This window comes from Stomoxys calcitrans, chromosome 5 (assembly GCF_963082655.1).
Source record: "Stomoxys calcitrans chromosome 5, idStoCalc2.1, whole genome shotgun sequence".
Taxonomy (NCBI): domain Eukaryota; kingdom Metazoa; phylum Arthropoda; class Insecta; order Diptera; family Muscidae; genus Stomoxys; species Stomoxys calcitrans.
The window spans coordinates 9,957,666-9,979,786 of record NC_081556.1 but is presented as its reverse complement, the minus strand read 5'-3'; the positions used below and the strand labels follow the sequence as shown (position 1 = coordinate 9,979,786).

At 36.4% G+C, this 22,121-nt stretch overlaps 1 protein-coding gene across 1 annotated transcript in view; it reads right to left on the bottom strand.

The window, feature by feature from the left end:
• The window catches only part of LOC106081230 (protein king tubby), a 111,787-nt gene extending 91,441 nt beyond the window's left edge, over positions 1–20,346 (bottom strand). The window contains exon 1 of the mRNA XM_013243058.2: positions 20,160–20,346. Within this exon, the coding sequence (XP_013098512.1) occupies positions 20,160–20,201 (42 nt within the window). The 5' untranslated portion in view covers positions 20,202–20,346. The remainder of the gene's footprint in view (positions 1–20,159) is intronic.
• Between the last annotated feature and the right edge of the window lie 1,775 nt (positions 20,347–22,121).

Here is a 22,121-nt window from a genome sequence, read left to right as displayed (position 1 = left end):
GCTTATATTTCACAGATATTTCTGCCACATACAAAGTGCTGTAGGCCTTATTGCGGAATTTTCGTAGCCGGAAAATAGGCAGCAGAGAAAGATAAACTTAAGGGGGCCAAAGAAATGTAAGGACTTTACGCTGAGAACAGGCTAGAAGAATAACATTCACAAATGATAGATGCTACATTTGAATTATTATGGGCTTTTGGTAAAAGTATAAAGTTTTGTTTCATACAATATCATTTTTGGTTTTTTTTTATCGAAACATTGGGCTAAGATCATGCAATACCATTTGCAAAGAACGAAATTGTTGTTGTATTGCAATTTACCCATGTTCAATTTTTGATAAATATTTAAGGACTTTATTTAAAAAAATTCTTTTTTTTCTGGTTTTTGATATTATAAAAAAGGACATTCGCCATTCAGAGATGAATTTACATTCAAATTTCCACTAACTTCATTTAAGTAATTTATCACAACCATGGTTGGACCACAGGCCTGGGCTATATTTGTGTTTATGTGAAAGAAATTCTCATTAAAATTCACACGAAACGATGAACACAGTTCTCTAAAGACCCCCATTTTAAAGGGTAAAAAGTCAAATCAACAACATTTTTTTTTAACGTACACAGCACTGCACTGAACTGAAAATTTCAATTTATGTCTAAAAAAGAATAAACTCTTTTCCATTACAATTTATATGCACAACGAATTCTGACAAATAGAATTTGATTTGGGAAACCCAAATTCAAAAGGTGAAATATTTTTAAGCGACAAAAACCTTTGAATTTGTATGTAGATTTCCAAACAAAAAATGCCAAAAGTTGAAAAAAAAAAATCAAGCGGAAACACATTTGAATAAACAAATTAGTCCCTGGAATTGAGTATATATTGTACATTTATTTAATTACAAACAATTTTTTTCCCAATCGAACTGCAATGGGAAAAAAAATGAAATGGAAATTTGGATAAATGAAAACATTTTTAAGGACATTTAATTTTCGCTTAAAGCTTTAATTGTACTATATAAAGTACCAGGTGCTATATAAAGTACCTGGTATTATTTAAAGTATCAGGTACTATATAAAGTACCAGGTGCTATAGAAAGTACCTGGTATTATTTTTAGTGTCAGGTACTGCATAAAGTTATATGAACTGTTTAAAGGATCAGTAACTGTATAAATTTGCATGTTCTGTACTAAGTATCAGGTACTGTATAAAGTACAATGTGATACAATATAGTGTCAGGTACTGTATACAATAGCAGATGCTACATGGTAAAGCATAAGCTACTGTATAAAATAGCAGGCACAATGTATGAGAAAGTATCAGATACTGTATAAAATACCAGGTACTGTATAAATGTACAGGTACTGTATAAATTTACAGGTACTGTATAAACTTCTGGGTACCATATGTATTATCAGATACTATATAAAGCACCAGGTACTATGTAAAGTACCAGGTACTATATGGTGCATCGGGTACTATATGGTGTATCGGGTATAATACCAGATACTATATAAAGTACCAGACCCTATATAAAGTACCAGGTACTACATAATGTACCAGCTACTATTGTATATAAAGTACCAGGTACTGTGGAATACAACACAAACAGGGAAATCTGCACAGATAATAAACAATGGAAAGCCACCTAACGGAAGCATTTCATTTTCATCTTCAGCAAGAGGAAAGTAAAATAAAAGTACCCTTTTACAAAAATGTAATAAAAGTACCCTCTCACAAGGGAAAGTGTAATAAAATTACTCTTCCACAAGGGAAATGGTAATAAGAGTACCCTTCCTTAAAGGATAGGGTAGTAAGAGTACCCTTCCTTAAAAGATAGGGTAATAAGAGTTACCTTCCTTAAAAGATAGGTGAAGGGGAAATGAACTACCCTTCCCCAATGAAAAGTGTAATGAAACTACCATTCACAAAGGTAAAGGGTGATTAAAATACCCTTCTCCAACGAAAAGGGTTCTGGAACCACCCTTCCTAAAGGAAAAGGTTAAAGAAGCTACCCTTCCCGAAGGAAAAGGGTAATGAAACTACCATTCCCTAGGAAAAAAAAAAAAATAGTGAAAATACCCTAACCCAAGGAAAAGAGTAATGAAACTACCCTTCCCCAAAGAAAAAGGGTTCAGAACTACCCTTCCCCAAGGAAAGAGTTAAACAGTAATGAAACTACTCCTCCCAAGGAAAGGGTTTAACAGTAATGAAACTACCCTAACCCAAGGAAAAGAGTAATGCAACTACCCTTCCTCAAGGAAAAGGGTAGTGAAACTACCCTTCTCCATCGAAAAGGTTTCTGGAAGTAAAATGGTTCTGGAATTACCTTTCCCAAAGAAATGGGTAAACAGTAATGAAACTACCCTTCCCCAAGAACAAGGGTAGAGAAACTACCCTTCCCCAAGAACAAGGGTAGTGAAACTACCCTTCCCCAAGAAAAAGGGCAGTGAAACTACCCTTCAACAAGGAAAAGGGTTGTGGAACTTCCCTTTCCCTAATGAAAAGGGACATGAAACTAAGCTTCTCCAAGAAAAAGGGCAGTGAAACTACCCTTCCTCAAGGGAAAAGGTAATGAAACTACCCTTCACAAAGGAAAAGGGTTCTGGAACTACCCTTCTCCAAGGAAAAGGGTTCTGGAACTACCCTTCTCGAAGAAAATTGTAGTGAAACTACTCTTCACCAAGGAAAAGGGTTCTGGAACTACCCAGCCCCAAGAAAAAGGGCAGTGAAACTACCCTTTCCCAAGGAAAAGGGTAATGAATCTACCCTTTTCCAAGGAAAAGGGTAACCAAACCAACCTTACCCAAGGAAAATGTTAGTAAACCTACGCTTTACAAAAGGAAAGGGTTCCGGGACTACATTTCCCCAAGAATAAGGGTAGTGAAACTAACCTTCCCCAAGGATATGGGTTCTGGAACTACCCTTGCCCAAGGATAAGGATTCTGAACTACTTTTCCCAGGGAAAAGGTTAAAGAAACTTCTCTCCCCTAAGGAAAGGGTACCCTTCCCCAGGGAAAATAGTGGTGCCCTTAGCCAAGAAATGGGCAATGAAACTAACCTTCTCCAAGGAAAAGGATACACAGTAATGAACCTACCCAAACCCAAGGAAATGAGTAATTAAACTACCCTTCCCCAAGAAAAGGGTAGTGAAACTACCTTTCCCCAAGAAAAAGGGCAGTGAAACTACCCTTCAACAAGGAAAATTTTTCTGGAATTTCCCTTCTCCAATAAAAAGGGTAATGAAACTACGCTTCTCCAAGGGAACGGGTAATGGAAGCACCCTTCTCCAAGGATAAGGGTTCTGGAACTACCCTTCTCCAAGGAAAAGGATTCTGGAACTACCCTTCCCCAAGAAAAATTGTAGTGAAACTACCCTTCACCAAGGAAAAGGGTTCTGGAACTACCCAGCCCCAAGAAAAAGGGTATTGAAACTACCCTTTTCCAAGGAAAAGGGTGACCAAACCAACCTTACCCAAGGAAAATGTTAGTAAACCTACGCTTCACCAAGGGAAATGGTTCCGGAACTACATTTCCCCAAGAATAAGGGTAGTGAAACTAAACTTCCCCAAAGAAATGGGTTCTAGGACTACCCTTCCCCAAGGAAAAGGATTCTGAACTACTCTTCCCCAAGGAAAAGGTTAAAGAAACTTCTCTCCCCCAAGGAAAGGGTACCCCTCCACAGGGAAAATAGTGGTAAAACTACATTTTCTAAGACATGGGTAATGAAACTACCCTTCTTCAAGGAAAAAGGTAATGGAACTCCCCTCCCCAGGGAAAATAGTGGTAAAACTACGTTTCCCAAGGAAATGGGCAATGAAACTTCCCTACCCCAAAAAAAAAAAATAGGTTAAAGAAGGTACTCTCCCCATGTTTAAGGTAATGAAACTACCCTTTCGGGTTCATTGTAAAGTACCAGGTACTATATTAAGTACCAGGTACTATATAAAGGTACTATATAAAGTACCAGGTACTGTATGAAGTACCAGGTCCTGTATAAAGAAACAGGTACTGCATGAAGTGCAAAGTACTATATAAAGTACCAGGTACCATATAAAGTACTTGGTACTGTATAAAATATCGGGAACTATATAAAGTACCAGGTACTGTATACAACTAACTTTCGAAGGAGTAAAGCTAGGCGCTTGAAATTTTGCACAAATACTTCTTATTCGTGTAGGTCGTTTGGGATCGTAAATGGGCCAAATTGGTCCTTGTTTTTATATAGCTGCCCTACAAAACCGATCTTGGGTCTTCACTTCTTGAGCTCCTAGAGGGCGCAATTCTTATCCGATTTCAATGAAATTTTGCACGTGGTGTTTCGGTATCACTTCCAACAACTGTACCTAGCACGGTATAAATCGGTTGATAACCTGATATAGCTGCCATATAGACCGACCTTGGGTCTTGACTTCTAAAGCTTCGAGAGGGCGGAATTCTTATCCGTTTTGGCTGAAATTATGCATGAAGTGTTTTGGTTCAACTCCCAACAACTGTGCTAAGTATTGTATAAATCAGTCCATAACCTGATATGGTCGCCATATTAACCGATCTCCCGATTAGACTTCTTGGGCTTCTTTAGGGCGCAATTCTTATCCAATATGGTTGAAATTTTGCATATGTCGTTGTGGTATGAAATCCAACAACTGTTTCAAGTATAGTCTAAATCGGTGTATAACCTGATATAGCTGCCATATAAACCGATCTCCCAGTTTGAATTTTTGAGCCTCTGGAGGGCGCAATTATTACTCGATTTACCTGAAATTTTGGATGTGGTGTTTTTCTATGACTCCTAACACCCATGACAAGTGCGGTCCATATCCATATTTGTATTTTAAAAAGTCATTCAAAGAATTTGACAAAAGCGATCCATGGTGAAGGGTATATAAGATTCGGTCCGGCCGATCTTAGCACGCTTTTGCTTTTTTTCTCTTAATTTGTTAACAAGTATCACCCTCATTTCAACCTCTTGGCTTGTCGAAATATTTACATGAAAAATGAATTAAGCCATCATTTAAATGAGCCATCCACTTTCGCACATCATAAAATGTGCGAAAGTGGAAATAAAAACATGCATTTCCTTTTTACACATACCCACCATCACCATTACCTTGAGTGGCTCACAAAGAAATTAAGACTTCATATAGCACAGAGCCAGAAACTTTCAAAGTGAATGTGAAATTAAGAAAAAAAAAATTTTGAAAACAAAGAAAAAAACCAGAAAGGACGAGCACAAGGAAAAGAGAAACCAAAGGTTCATAAAGCAAGTAAACAATTTCTTACCTACCCAGTGGCATTTTATTAAAGTTTTGTTAATTTGGTTTAAATGAAAGTTGTTATTTCGCCAAAATTCAAACCTGTAAAAATGTGCTAAGGTTGGGCGGACAGACAGACGGGCGAACGGTCAAATGGATGGACTAACGGACGTCTGTCCAACAATTTTTCGGTAACCCGAACATTTTTTGTCGATATGCCGAGGTGACCAACTTAAGGACCCTGCCAAGAGGTGCCCGTACCACCTAGTTTTGCAAATGATGTTGTTAACACCTCAGCTCTAATCGTAATACATACACCATTTTATGAAAATAGTGAAAACTGTTTTCGGAGGTTCTCGCCAGGATTCGAACCCAGTCTTTCAGAGTCATAGGCGCATATGGTAACTTTTGCGCTACAGTGGCCTCTAGCGTTGAGTAGTTAAAAAAAAAAACACTTATTCAAGACCGGTGACAGGTCTGCCTGCCGTGGAGCATCCTCTCATGGAATGCTCGTCCGCCCTCTCATTCCCAGGACACCAATGTGTCTCGAAACACCCCTACCAACACAAAGTCATGAGTCAGGAGCCTGTTTAGGCCCCCCAAAAACTCCACCACGCATTTCAACCTCATCGCCCTTGAATTCAAGGCCTTGAAAGCCGCCATTTGAGTTTCGAAGGTGAAAGGTCCATCATCCGGACATCCTTTATGGCCAACGAACTACACAGACCTCTACCTGAATGATTGTGCACTCGTCCGGCAATGTATTCTAATTGACATGCCGATGTTGTGTGTCCTCAAGTAAATCGCCAGGCCCGTCTCTGACTCCCTTCTGGAACCGTCAGTGAAGACCGAAGTTTCATCCAGCTCGAACACAACATCCGTCTCCCACGCCTGTCTTCCGGGAAAACGAAGCTGGAACATTCCTCTCCCGAACTAGTCTTGGGACAGGTAATCTGAGACCCTCCCTAACCTACCTCCTGCATCCATGGTCTCCAGAATGAAACATTGGCCGTATCAGCCTTCTTTCAGCATACCAAGTTCTCTCAGCCTAAGCTGAACACATACCTCAACAAGTTGTAAATTCAGAATCAGTAAATTCCCCATCGGCAAGAGCTGCCGCCACTGTGTACAACACACTGCTACAACAAAATTTTTTGGGGTTTAAGTCTGTATTGCTTTCATTGATTTATTATTAGCCTTATACTCACACACCCATACATAGTTATACCAGCACATGGGCTTCGAACTGCGCAGCAAACTGTTGATTGCTGTTGACACTTTGCTAAGAGTCCTTTTTTTTTGTTTATAGTAGTTTAAGATAATTTTAACCATCAGTGAATAATGGCTGACTAACGGTTCAAGTCATGGTCTATTGTTGTCACTCACAAAACAAACAAATTGATGGCAAGGATCTATTCATTTATACTAGAAAAGTCGAAAAAAAAACGAAAAAGAAACATAGTTAAGTCTTGAGAGGTAATCATACAGGTTGTTGTTGTTTTTTATACACACATTTGCTCACGCCCATGCCCTCAACTCATCTCACATACGAGTACATCATGCAGCCAACCCACCACTCAATCAAAGTGTCACTAACACTTATTTTACTTTGTCTCCATGCGTTACTTTTATACATTATCCCCTTAATTCAAAAACTCTCTCACATACCTCTGTCTCTCATTCTCCCTCTCTCTCTCTCTCAATCTCTCTTCGACTCTATAAAATAACCGCCAAGATTATTAACATGTTTGAATTGCTGAGAGCTGAGACAGAGAAAATTTGTGGATTAACTGTAAATATTTATACTGGGTAGGTATGCCACATTAAGAAACTAAGATTGATGTTGAGGTGGGATGTCTCATACATACATATGTCCCCAAGTCACCACTTCTGTCTACTATGTATGTGACATTGTCGACAAATTGTCTACAATCTTGACAACGTTGTTTTTATTGAAAGGTGTTAAACTATAATTCCGATTTGGATCATAAATGAATTGAATGTTGGAGACCATAGTAGAAGTCATTGTGTAAAATTCTATAGCAGAAGTCATTGTGTAAAATTGTTGTTTTTTTTTTTTAATTTTATTTTTATTTTTTTTTAATGTTAAAGCCTATTTTTTATTATTTAATATATTTTTTTTTATTATTTAATAAATTTTTTTATTATTTAATATATTTTTTTTATTATTTATTATTGACTTAAATTACTATTTTTCTAATTTTATTTTTTTATCTTTTTTGTTTTCTTCTAAACTTTTAATTTTTTTCATATATATTTTTTATTTTTTTTAATTTGTTATATATTTTTGTGTTATTTTTTCTTTGTAGTTAAAATTTTTTTTTAATATATATTGTGAATATACTCTGTAGGTAGTCTGGGGTTAAGTGTCCCAAGTCACCACTTTTGTCTACTATCGACATTGTCATCAAATTGTCTACAATCTTGTTTACATTGTTTTTATTAACAGGTGGCAAACTATAATTCCGATTCGGACCATAAATGAATTGAATGTTGGAGACCATAGTAGAAGTCATTGTGTAAAATTTGCGCCCTTTAGGGGCACACGAAGTAAAATAGGGAGATCGGTTTATATGTGAGCTAAATCAGGTTGTAGACCGATTCAGACCATATTTGATATGTATGTTAAAGGTCATGGGAGTAGCCGTTGTACAAAATTTCAAATCGGATAATAATTGCGTCCTCTAGAGGCTCAATTAGTGAAAATCCGGTATTTTGGCACAGTTGTTGGAAGTCATAATAAAATACGTCGTGCAAAATTTCAGCCAAATCGGTTAAGAATTGCGCCCTCTAGAGGCTCACGCAGACAAGACCCCAGATGGGCTTATATGACAGCTATGTCAGGTTATGAACCGATTTAAACCATACATAGAACAGTTGGTGGAGATCATAACAAAATACCTCATACTCAAATTTCAGCCAAATTGGATAAGAATTGCGCCCTCTAGAGGCTCAAGAAGTGAATATCCGGTTTATATATCAGGTTATGGACCGATTTATACCATATTTCGCACAGTTGTTGTAAGTCAACAGGAATTGCGCCCTCTAGTGGCTCAAGAAATCAAGACCCTGGGGTCTTGACTTCTTATGGCTTATGTAACAGTTATGGCTTATATAACAGTTATGGCTTATATAACAGTTATGGCTTATATAACAGTTATATCAGGTTATGAACCGATTTAAGCCATACTTAGATCAGTTGGTGGAGATCATAAGAAAATAACTCATAAAAAAATTTCAGCCAAACCAGATAAGAATTACGCCCTCTAGTGGCTCCAATGGCTCAAGAAGTCAAGATTCAAGATCGGTTTATATGGCAGCTATATCAGGCTATAAACCGATTTGAACCATACTAAGTACAGTTGTTGAACCGATTGTGTGAACCGATTTCAACCATACTTAGCACAATAGTTGGAAATCATAACGAAACACGTCATGCAAAATTTCAGCCAAATCTCATAGGAATAGCGCCCTCTAGAGGCTAAAGAAGTAAAGACCCCAGATCGGTTTATGTGACAGCTATATCAGGTTATGAATCGATTTAAACTATACTTAGAAAAGTTAGTGGAGATCATAACAAAATACCTCGTACAAAATTTCAGGTAAATCGGATAAGAATTGCGCCCTCTAGTGGCTCAAGAAGTCAATATCCAAGATCGGTTTATATGGCGGCTATATCAAAACATAGACCGACATGACCCATCTACAATCCCAACCGACCTACACTAATAACAAGTATTTGTGCAAAATTTCAAGCACCTAGCTTTACTCCTTTGAAAGTAAGCGTTCTTTCGACAGACAGACTGACGGACATGACTAGACCAACTTATGACCATCAAGAATAGATGTACTTTATGGGATCTTGGACGAATATTTCGAGGTGTTACAAACGGAAAGACGACATTAGTACGCCCCCATTCTAGGTGGAGGATATAAACATGGCGAATATGCATTTCAAAAAAATAAATACTTGTTGTTTTTGGGCCACCCTAATGTTTATTCTTATTGCCATGTCATCGGCAATGCCCAAATATTTTTGTGGTTGCCAGAGAATGCCAACATAAAAAGGAAACTCGAATGCAAGTTTCCAAATATTTTTCCTGTCACAGCAATATGCAATTGCTTAAGTGTTCTGCTTAAATATTTGATACTGACATTATAAGCACCACCATATTATAGTTGGCAAAGAGTGCACTAAAAAGCTGTAGCTGTACACCAAAAAATGCTGAAGGATTATCCTCTGAGTCAGCACTTGCGTGCGCTTGCCAACAAATAGCTGGGCAAATCCCACAAAAATGTGAATATATAGTGAAATTAAAAAACCACAATTTTCCCTTTATATGGGGGTTTCCATAGAGGAAATATGTAGCAGTTATGAGCCATAGAAGAAGGTACGATTTTTAAGTGTACTCAGAATTCCTATGTTAGCCCAGACTAATGTAAATGAAAATTAACCCATCAGCATTCCATTAAGAAACAGGGGCTAACTTTTCACATATCACTGAGTGCTGTCTGATTCTGGTTTAAGCTCAATAATAGAGGGTCTCCGGATTGTGAAGTTTGACCTTGTTTCTTAATGGCATGTTCATGGAAAAATTTGCATTTGCAAGTGTTTCCCCCATCCAAGGTGTTTTTTTTCAACTTAAATCATCCATGACTCTCATATGGTCTAAATCGGTTCATAACCTGTTATAGCGACCATATAAACCGATCTTCCGATTTGAATTCTTAAACCTCTAGAGGGCGCAATTCTTATCCCATTTGGCTGAAATGCCGTTTTGGCAACAGTGCCAAGTATGGTCTTAATCAGTCCATTATCTGATATATGTGTCATATAAACCGATCTCCCGATTTTGACTTGCGCCCTCTAGAGGCTCAATTGTTATCCAATAACCTGTTATAGCTGCCATATAAACCGATCTTCCGATTTGAATTCTTGAAACTCTAGAGGGCGCAATTCTTATCCCATTTGGCTGAAATTTTCCTCATGCCGTTTTGGCAACAGTGCCAAGTGTGGTCTTAATCAGTCCATTATCTGATATATCTGTCATATAACCCTATCTCCCGATTTGACTACTTGAGCCTCTAGAGGGCGCAATTGTTATCCGATATGGCTGAAATTTGTGCACATGTCGTTTTGGTATGACTTCCAACAACTGTGCTAAGTATGGTCTAAATCGGTCCATATCCTAATATAGCTCCTATATAAACTGACCTCCAGATATGACTTATTGAGCCTCTAGAGGGCACAATTCGTATCCGATTTGCCTGAAATTTTGCACGTGTGGTTTTGGTTTGACTTCCAATAACTATGCCAAGTGTGGTCTAAATCGGTCTATAACCTTATATAGCTCCCATACAAACCGACCTCCAGATTTAATTTATTGCGCCTCTAGAGGGCGCAATTCTTATCCGATTTGGCTGAAAGTTTGCACATGTCGTTTTGGTATGACATCCAACAATGAAATCAGTCCATAATTTGTTATATCTGTCATATAACTCGATCTTCCGATTTGATTTATTGAGCCTCTAGGGGGCGCAATTCTTATGTGATATGTCTGAAGTTTTGCACAATTCCTTGAGGAACATCTGTACCAAATATGATCTAAATCGTTTCATATTCTGATTTATCTGCCCTGTAAACCGATTTCCCGACTTGACTTTTTGAGCCCCTATAGGGCGCAATGCTTATCCGATTTGGCTGACATTTTGCGCAATGACTTCTACTATGGTCTCCAAAATCCATGGTCCGAAACGGTCCATTACCTGATAAGGCTCCAATAGCATGGCAATTTGTATTCAATGGTTACTCTATAAAGAGGTACTGGTCAAAGAATTATGCGATCTATAGTGGAGGGTATATAAAATTCGGCACGGCCAAACTTAGCACGCTCTTACTTGTATTTTATTTGGTTTGTTTTTATACCCATCTCCATTGGAAGGGACACCTTGAAATATTCGTCTTAGACCCCATAAAGTAAATATATATATAATATATATTCTTGATCGTCTCGTCATTCGGAATCAATCTAGCCATGTCCGTCCGTCTGTCGAAATCACGATAGAGGTCGAACGCATACAGCGAGCCGCTTGAAATTTTGCACAGATACTTAGTATTGATGTAGGTCATTGGGGAATGCAAATGGACCATATCGGCTCAGATTAAGATATAGCTCCCATATAAACCAATCTCCCGATTTGACTTCTTGAGCACCTGAAAGTCGCAATTTTTGTCCGATTTGGCTGAAATTTTGCACGTAGTGCAAGTACGGCCCAAATTGGTCTTGAAAATGATATGATATATATATATAAACCGATTTCCCGGTTTGACTTTTTGAGCCCCTGGAAGCCGCAATTTTTGTCCGATTTGGCTGAAATTTTGCATGTAGTATTCTGTTATGGCATCCAACAACTTTGCCAGATACGGTCCAAATCGCTCTTGTACCTGATATAGCTCCCATATAAACCGATCTCCCGATTTGACTTCTTGAGCCCGTGGAAGCCGCAATTTTTGTCCAATTTGGCTGAAATTTCGCATATAGTGTTTTGTTATGACTTCCAACAACAGTGCCAAGTATATATAGTCAAAATCGGTCTTTAAACTACTATAGCTCCCATATAAACCGATCTCCTGATTTGACTTCTTGAGCCCTTACAAGCCGCAATTTTTTCCGATTTGGCTGAAATTATTTTTATTTTTAGTTGAACATTTTTGTTTATATTTTTAATTTGGTTTTTATTTTTGTTAATTTTTTTGTTATTTTTTAATTTTTTTAATATTTTTTTTTATTTAAATTTTTTTATTATTTTATATATAAAAATCAATTTGTGTTTGTTTGTAGGTTTGTTTGTATGTTTGTGTGTTCCTTATCGACTCAGAAACGGCTGAACCGATTTTCTTGAAATTTTCACAGATGGTGCACAATGACCCCGTGGTGAAAATAGGGTACTACATTTTTCGATCTCTGAAGGGGGGGGGCGGACCCTCCCCCTTACCCTAATTTTCAGAAACGCCAGATCTCGGAGATGGGTGGTGCGATTTAAGCGAAATTTTGTGTGCTCTCATATAGTACCCTAAAAATAAATATTAGGTATCCAAATTTTGGATGGGCTACCTAGGGGGGCTGCCCCACCCTAAAACCTACCAAACATATATTTAGACCAATCACGACAATATGGGACTCAAATGAAAGGTATTTAGGATGAGAAAACGTAGCTGATATCCAATTGTTGGACCAAGTTCTAGGGGGACCACCCCAAGCCCCAAAACACACCTAAATCGGACATATTTACCGACCATGGCAATATGGGACTCAAATGAAAGGTATTTGCGAGTAGAATACAAATCTGATATCCAAATGTGGAACCACGTTTCCGGGGGTCGACCCCCTTCCCAAAACACCCCCAAACAGGACTTATTTACTGACTATGAGAATATGGGGCTTAAATAAAAGGTATTTGAGTGTAGAATTCGAATCTGATATCCAAATATGGGACCAAGTGTTTGGGGAGCCGTCTCACCCCAAAGACATCCCCGAAGGGAACAAACTTACGACCATAGCAAAGTCTTTGGGAGTAAAGCATGAATCCGATATCAATATTCGGAAAAAGTGTCTATGGGGCCACCCATATGAGGCTCAAATAAGACGGTTTTTAAAGTGGAACACAAATCCGATATATCTTTTCAAGGTCAACTCATTGAGTGGCCGCCCGTCCCCCAAAACACCCCCCAAGCTGGTCATGTTTGCCGACTATGGAAATATGGGGCTCAAATTAAAGGTATGTGGGAGTAGGTCAGGTATCTGATATCAACATTAGGGGCCAACTGTCTAGCGGACGTCCCACCACCATAGCAACCCCCAAATAGGACATATTTGCTCACCAAGGCAATTTGGGTCTTAAAGAGAGTGGAACTAAATATTCATAGTTTTTGGGCCAATACCCCAAACCGGACATATTTGCTGACTTTTGCAATAAGGAGTTTAAATGAGATTAGAAAACGAATTTGATATCCGAATTTTGAGGGCAATGGCAATTTGGGAGTACGAATTTGATATCCAAATGTAGGACCATGTATTTAGGGCATCACCCCTTTCCCAAAACACCCTCAAAGGGGAAAAATTTTTCGACCATGCCAATATGTGGCTCAAATGAAAGGTATTTGAGATTAGAAAACGAATTTGATAACCTATTTTGGGGCCATTCATAGTTTTTGGGCCAATACCCCAAACCGGACATATTTGCTGACTTTTGCAATAAGGAGTTTAAATGAGATTAGAAAACGAATTTGATATCCGAATTTTGAGGGCAATGGCAATTTGGGAGTACGAATTTGATATCCAAATGTAGGACCATGTATTTAGGGCATCACCCCTTTCCCAAAACACCCTCAAAGGGGAAAAATTTTTCGACCATGCCAATATGTGGCTCAAATGAAAGGTATTTGAGATTAGAAAACGAGGGACGCCTAATCCTGTAAACTCCTTTTAAGCCAATGGCAATAAGGGGTTTAAATAAATGGTATTTGAGAGAAGAGCACTATGCCGATATTTTTTCAGGGCCGAGTATCTGGGGGACCACCTCTCCCCCGAAAACACCACTAAATCAGACATCATGAGAAAATCGGTGTGAAATGAAGTATTGGTTGCCCAAAAAGTAATTGCGGATTTTTCATATAGTCGGCGTTGACAAATTTGTTCACAGCTTGTGACTATTTTTCTAATATTAATTTTTTTGTTTTCTTTTTTTTTATATTTTTAGTTATTAATTTTTTTTCTAATTTTTAAATTCATTTTTTAACTTTTTTTTTTAATTTTTATATTTTGTTTTTTAATTTTTTTTGTTTTTGTTTTTACCACAATTCGTGTTCTCTACTTTAGTCCCACTGTGTTTAGTTTTCTAATCCATTTTCCAAATTGTATTTGGCCAATAAAAAGATTTTTTATTGTGTGTCGCCTTGTGCATAGCATGTTTAAGAGAAGGAACATGCTACAAGAGCCAAGCAACAATATGCCATGCATGCACTTTTGTCTCCAATTTAATTAAATAGACACTTGTGTTTACGTTGCTTTGCTTATACTATTTTCTTCTCTCTGTTGGTTCATTAGCTAGAATTTAATTGCATGTCCTGTTTTTTTATTTTGGGAAGGACATATTTTCAATTATAACAACAATGAAAAGAAGGTAATAGTAAAAAATAGATGTGATGGTCTCATTTGAGTGAGGGATAATTGGATGTGGGGGGGGGAGGGTGTGTTCAATAGAGATACATTCCTTTCTCCCACTGCCGCTACACAACCCACATCGTTAAATTTTCTTCTTTCTTCATACTTTGGTTTTTGTTTTAATAATTGACGAGAACATGTGCATGTGGACATTCATGTGCATGTCTGTGCATGTGTGGGTGGCCCTCTGCTGGGTCTCAGGTGCGTGTAATTTGTTTTCAATTGTTATTGTGGCGAATGCTTAAAAATCGATTAATGTCCTTATTGTTGTTATTGTTGTCACATGGCCATTTGGGGTTATTATCTTGTGGCCTTTAGCAAGTGTTATTGTTTTTATGGCGGTTTATGTCAATGTGAAGGCGCGTCGTACTATTGTGGTAATTGCTATTGTAATTGCCTACTTGGCCCCCAGCCATTGTTTGAGTGCTGCCAACACAAGTAAATGAGTCATGCACACGCACACACACACACACACATGCGGCTATGCAAATAAATGTGTCATTTGTGGTGAAACCCATAGAAGCTCTCTGGTTGATGTATTTACTAGGTCTGCTTAGAAAAGGAAGAGTTTTATGAAAAATTCTGGGCTTGGGGCCATGCCTTCGACTGTTGGAAATCGTTAAGAAAATGTTGATTGAGGTTTCAGCGGTGCTTGAAAGGGTCATAACTGGTGACAAATCATAAAATGTTTCACATTTTTCATCAAATAAACACCGTTTTGGGTGTTTAAACTATATACACATCGTATAATGCGGTTGACTTGTTTTCAAATCACAACATTTTCATAACCTTTGAAACTTTTAAAGGATCATTTTTTTTAATATTGGCTTAATATTGAGCTTTACACCAGCATAACATTTATACCCTTTTGGGTGATTAACTTTGGCTTACATATAAAAGTAGTAATTAACACCTAATACAGACTCATGAGGTCAATGGGTTGGTATTGGTTAATTTGGGTTAATTTTATATATGTATGTAGGTGTGCACGTTTGGGTAAAGTTAAACCAAATAATTACAACGAAAGTAATGAAAATGTACAATAAAAGCCACACGCCACCATGCAGACTTAAAATAAATCTAAATGAAAGAAAGAACCCAAGAGAAGCAAATCAACTCTAACCATCTTTTCGTCAATTACAAAGCCACGATGAAAGGGCAGACGATTTGGCAGTGAAGGCCAGAGAAGTGCCGCCGATAAACTTGGTTAACCCGAAGTCTTTCGGGTAGATGCAGTCTGATTTAAGGGCGTGGGCGACTAACGCTATGTAACATTGTGGAACAGCGAAACAGTCGGTAGGACGGCGAAAATCCTAAGGGGTGATCCGGATCGTGAGAGGACGAGGCTACTACTGAAAAGAAGTAAGAAGGAGGTCGGTATAGCTTTTGGTGTCATAACGGGACACATAGGACTACAAGCTCACTTATGTAAAATCAATGCGGCAAGTGATGGCATATGTAGGACTTGCGGGGAAGATGAGACGTTGGAGCATTTCCTATGTCAGTGCCCGTCTTTCGCAGCTACCAGACACCGGTACTTAGGTGGGGACACTATACCAGACATGAACCAACTTAAGGCAATGGTATGGAAAACAATTAAGGATTTTGTAAGTAGCATGGAATTCCTAACTTAAAATGTTCTCTTTCGATGTTACTTTTTAGTTTTTGAGCGCACAACAATCGATTACAGGCTTAGGTGTAAGTCTATAGGAGCATGCGGCAGATTAATATTTGCACCCTCTTTTCAACCTAACCTAATCTTGCCTTTGGAGACAATTTTAGGGGAATTTTGTCGTAGAAAAAATTTCATGGAACATGGACAGGCAGACAGATAGATGGACGGATAGACGATAGATCGAAAATTAACCTTTGGTGAAAATTTCGTGTACACTTTTGGAGATTTCTTCAAAATTTTGTCTTCAGAGAATATTTTATCAAAAACTTGTCTTTAGAGAAAATTTCATAGAAATTTTATCTTTTGAAAAGATTTCATGGACATTTTGTCTTTAGTTCAAATTTCATGGAAATTTTGTGTGTTAAGAGAAAATTTCATGGAAATTTTGTGTTAAGAGAAAATTTCATGAAAATTTTGTCTTTAAAAAATTTCATAGAAATTTTTTCTTTATTAATCGAAATTTCCTCTTTAGAAAAATTTTATAAAAAATTTGATATTGGAGAAAATGTCATGGAAATTTCATCCAAATTTTTTCTCGTTAGTCCAAATTTCATGGAAATTTTGTGTCAAGAGAAAATGTCATCACAATTTTGTGTTAAGTCAAAATTTCATGGAAATTTTGTGTTAGAAGAAAATTTTGTGGAAATTTAGTGTTTAGAGAAAATTTCATGAAATGTTAGTCTTTAGTGAAAATTTTATGAAAATTTTGTCTCTAGAAAAATTTCATGGACATTTTTTCTTTAGAGAAAATTAATCGAAAATTTGTCTTTAGAAAAATTTTATAGAAATTTTGATTTTTGAGCAAATGTCATGGAAATTTCACCGACATTTTGTCTCAGGAGAAAAATGTTATCGATAGTTTCTCTTATAAAAATGTTATCGAAAAATTTTTCTCTAGAGAAATTTTTATCGATACTTTGTTTTTAGGAAAAAAATTGTATTTAGAGAAAATGTGATCAAAACTTTGTGTAAGGAAGAAATTTCATTGAAATTTCGTTTTTAAGAGAAAAATTTTCCTGAAAAAAATATCGACATTTTTTTCTATAGAGAAATTTTAATCGAAGTTTCGAGTTTAGGGAAAATTTCATAAAAATTATGTCTTAAGAGAAATTTTCATGGAAATTTCGTCTTTAGAGAAAATTTCTTAGGATTTTTTTCTTCAGAGAATAATTCATGGAAAAAAGAAATTTTGTTTCTAGAGAAAATTTTATCGATTGTTTATCTTTTGAAAAAAAATACCGAAATTTTTTCTCTAGAGCAATTTTTATTGAATTCTTGTCTTAAGAGAAAAACTTTTGTGGACCTTTTATGTTGGAAATAAATTTTCTGGAAAGTGGACAGATGACTAGACAGACAGGCGGACCAACAGTTGTATGAACGGACGGCCATACGGACGATCGGTCAGACGGAAGAACGAATATTTAATATCACTTTTTTAATTTTTTTTCGATATTTGTCCTTAGAGAAATTTTGCATTTAGAGGAAATTTTATGAACATTTTGTATTTAGACAAAATTTCAGGGAAATTTTATCTTTTAAGAAAATTTTATGGAATTAAGTTTCGGTTTAGTTTTTTTAGAGAGAGATTTAATGAAAATTTTGTGTGAGAAAGAAATTTTATCGAAATTTTGTCTCAGGAGAAAATGTTATCGATAAATTCTCTGGAAAAAATTGTTATCGAAAATTTTTTCAGAGCTCTTTTTTTATCGATGTTTAATTTTTGGGGAAAATTTTCTAGAAAAAAAATTTCATCCAAATTGTGATTCTATAAATGGAAATTTTGTCTTTAGAGAAAATTTCATGGAAAATTTGTCGTTAGAGAAAATTTCATGGAAATTTTGTCTTTAGAGAAAATTTCATGGAAATTTTGTCTTTAGAGAAAATTTCATGGAAATTTTGTCTTTAGAGAAAATTTCATGGAAATTTTGTCTTTAGAGAAAATTTCATGGAAATTTTGTCTTTAGAGAAAATTTCATGGAAATTTTGTCTTTAGAGAAAATTTCATGGAAATTTTGTCTTTAGAGAAAATTTCATGGAAATTTTGTCTTTAGAGAAAATTTTATGGAAATTTTGTCGTTAGAGAAAATTTCATGGAAATTTTGTCTTTAGAGAAAATTTCATGGAAATTTTGTCTTTAGAGAAAATTTCATGGAAATTTGTCTTTAGAGAAAATTTTATGGAAATTTTGTCTTTAGAGAAAATTTCATAGAAATTTTATTTTTGGAGAAAATATTATCGATAACAAAAAAAATGTTATCGAAATTTTTTTCTCCAAAGTAATTTTTATCGATAATTTCTTTTTTGGGAAAATTTATGAAAATTTTGATAATATGTTATCAAAATTTTATTTCTAGAGAAAAATTTTTCCAAACTTTGTCTCTTGAAAAAAATTTATCGAAATTTTCTCTTTTATTAAAATTTTGTCTTTAGAAAAAATTTAATGGAAATAAATTTCATGGAACGTGGACAGATAGAGAGAGGGACAGATTAATGGACAGACATACAGACGGACAGATGAATGGACAGACAGTCTGACGGGCGAACAGATGAATGAACACACGGACAAACGATAGAACGAATATTTTTATAGCCTCCACCATAGGATGGGGGGGTATACTAATTTCGTCATTCTGTTTGTAACACATCGAAATATTGAACTGATACCCAACAAAGTGTACATATTCATGATCGTTTTGACATTCTAATTCGATATAACCCTGTCCGTGCGTCTGTCTGTCAAAAGCACTCTAAATTTCGAAAAAAGAAAGCCAGGCGCTTGAAATTTTGCATGAATACTTCCTATTAGTGTGAGTCGTTTGGGATTATAAATGGGCTACATCGGTACATATTTTGATATAGCTCCCATATAACCCGATCTCGGATCTTGACTTCTTGTAGCTCTAGAGGGCGCATTTATAACCTGATTTGGGTGAAATTTAGCTTGAAGTGTTTTGTAAGGACTTCCAATAACTATGCCAAGTATGGTCCGAATCTGGTTATAACCTGATATAGCTCCCATATAAACCTATCTAGGATCTGGACTCCTTGAGCCGCTAGAGGGCGCATTTGTTACCCGATTTGGCTGAAATTTAGCATGAGGTGTTTTGTTATCATTTCCAACAACTGTGCCATGTATGGTCCGAATCTGGTTTTAACCTGATATAGCTCCCATATAAACCGATCTAGGATCTTGACTCCTTGAGCCGCTAGAGGGCGCATTTGTTAACCGATTTGGCTGACATTTTTCTTGAAGTGTCTTGTTATGACTTCCTACAACTGTGCCAAGTATGATTTAAATCGGGTTATAACCAGATATAGCTCCCATATAAACCTATCTATGATCTTGACTCCTTGAGCCGCTTGAGGACGCATTTATTACCCAATTTGGCTGAAATTTAGCTTGAAGTGTCTTGTTATGACTTCCTACAACTGTGCCAAGTATGATTTAAATCGGGTTATAACCTGATATAGCTCCCATATAAACCGATCTTGGATTTTGACTCCTTGAGCCGCTAGAGGGCGCATTTATTACCCGATTTGGCTGAAATTTTGCATGAGGTGTTTTGTTATGACTTCCAACAGCTATGCCAAGTATGATCTAAAACGGTTCATAACCTAATACTGCTCCCACATAAAACGATCTCCCGATTATACTTCTTGAGCCTCAAAAGTGCTGATATTTTATTCTTTGAAATTTGATTAAGCCTTTACTTCCTTCAAAAGTTGATTTTCGTATTTCTTTTTTCAAAATTTGATTTTCAAAGAATTTTTTTTTAACTTGAATTTTGTGTTTTTTTTTCAAAATCTGATTTTCCATTAAATTTTCCCCTTCTCCGTTTTACCAAGCACTTTCACTGTTTTAGTTTCGCTTTTTTCTTATCTACGTTTTTTTATTTACATTAGACACTGAAAATTAGCGGCTTGCAATTTTTTTTTTGCTTTTGGGTTTTAAGTTTGAAAAGCCTTAAATGTTTGTATACAAACCTGTTGTTCCATTTTTTGACTGCGATTGCTAATTGCCGACATGATGAGGATGATGACTAAGACGAAGACGAAGACAATAAAGATGGAAACAGCAACTTTAAAACGTTATAAACTAAATACTTTTTGAGGTTGTTAAATTTTTGGTTTTGTTTTTGGCAAAAAATGGGAAAATCTCAGTATTTGTTTTTTTTTTGTGTTTCAACACAGTTTTAAGGACACATGCTTAGTTTTTCTTCATTTTTTTCTTTTTCAACATAAGCAATATTTGATTTTGTATATGGCACTTGAATTTTTTTTATATTGTATTCTTTCTCCTTCTAAAACTCCTTGTAGTTTTGAAGGATTTTTATTTTTGTGTGTTTTGTTTGTTTGTTCTCTCTTTTACACTTTCAATACACTTCTGTTTGAATTTGGTTTAATTTGAGCTGCAGCAAACTGCCAAACATGACTAGCAGCTGTTTGTTGTTTGTTTCACAACTTCCTCTGTGATATGCAATGCTCTTTGGCCCCTGGTCTTTGGCTTATTGCCACCGCGTGTTTTTTTTTTGCTGTTGTTGTTGTTGCTTTTGGCAAGTACTCGTCTTTGCTGTGTGTTTTGTTTATCTTATTTGTAATTTTATTTCTTTGAAAAATTTAAGCATATGGCAGCACTTGCCATAGACAAATGTGTTGAGAGGTAAACAAAAAAGCGAAATTACGTGCTAAACCTCTACTCGAACGATATCACATTGCAAAGTGAACCCCATAAGGTTAATTTCATCATAAACATTCCGCCAATTAAAAGGCCATCAATTTTGATTTAACACTCTGGCTGGGCAAATTATAGATATTTATTTCTTTTTCGCTTTACATATTTCCTTTGAATTTTATTTTTTTTTCTTGAAGTTTCGATATTTCTTTTTGCTAGCCTCAATTACAAATGAATCACTTCACTACACTGTGGTGGTGGTGGTGGTCATGCAAAGCATGACGTCATATTGTTGTTTTCATTCAACAAACGTTGTTATCCTGGCAACGTTTTTTTTTCCAAAAAAAAAGGCTATGAAAACACTCATACACACACACACGATGAATGATTTTAGTTGTCTACGCAACGGTTTGTTAGACGTTTTATTCTTGGAATTTCTTTTGTTTCGCGTTTTACGCCGAATATTTGAAAAAGAAACAAAGCCTTACCAAGCAAATGCTCGATTTTCATGTATTCCTTTGCGGGGCTAAACATTGACTGAATTATTCACCATGGCAAGGATATTAAGATGCCTTTAAACATGCCACTTTACTTCTAAATACAGCTGCAGACTTAACTTCCACACAAATGCTAGCAAAAACTCTCTTTAAAGCAATGAACTAAAGGCACTCTATACACCTTAACAGCACAGTACTGTCAATGTTATTGGCTCTCTTTGTTAATGGTGGCTAATAACATGATGTTACACCTCTCTCTCACTCTCTTGGGAGTGCACAAGAGTGTTACTGTTATGCTCCCTCAGTTTGAGGTGGATTATGTTAGTAGCCTTTCGCTACTTTACTGAATGTGGAAGGTCTGTTGAATTTGTGTGTTAGCTCTCTCTCTCTCTTCCTAAGCTGCATTGTGTTTACTCTACCTGTGGTGTGTGTGTGTGTGCGAGTGTGCCTAGCATGTTTTTGTTCGCCTGTGACGCCGACAACCATCATGCATTGTTGTTGTTGTTGTTTTCGATGTTAGTTTTGTTTAGCGACACACTTCTTGTTACTCGGCAAGTGAAGCTATGGTAACCTTAACAATGGTAGGATATGGGTAACCGTAAAGTACACAACGTAACAATGTTTTGGAATTTCACAGGCCGATACTCCCTCAAATAGGGAGAAACGCAATGATACTAGGTGTTTGGTAAAGATAACAGTGCCAGAAAAATACCAGCATGTGCGTTTGTTCTACGATATACGCATGTGAATTGTGAGCAAGAAAATAGCAAAGGCATT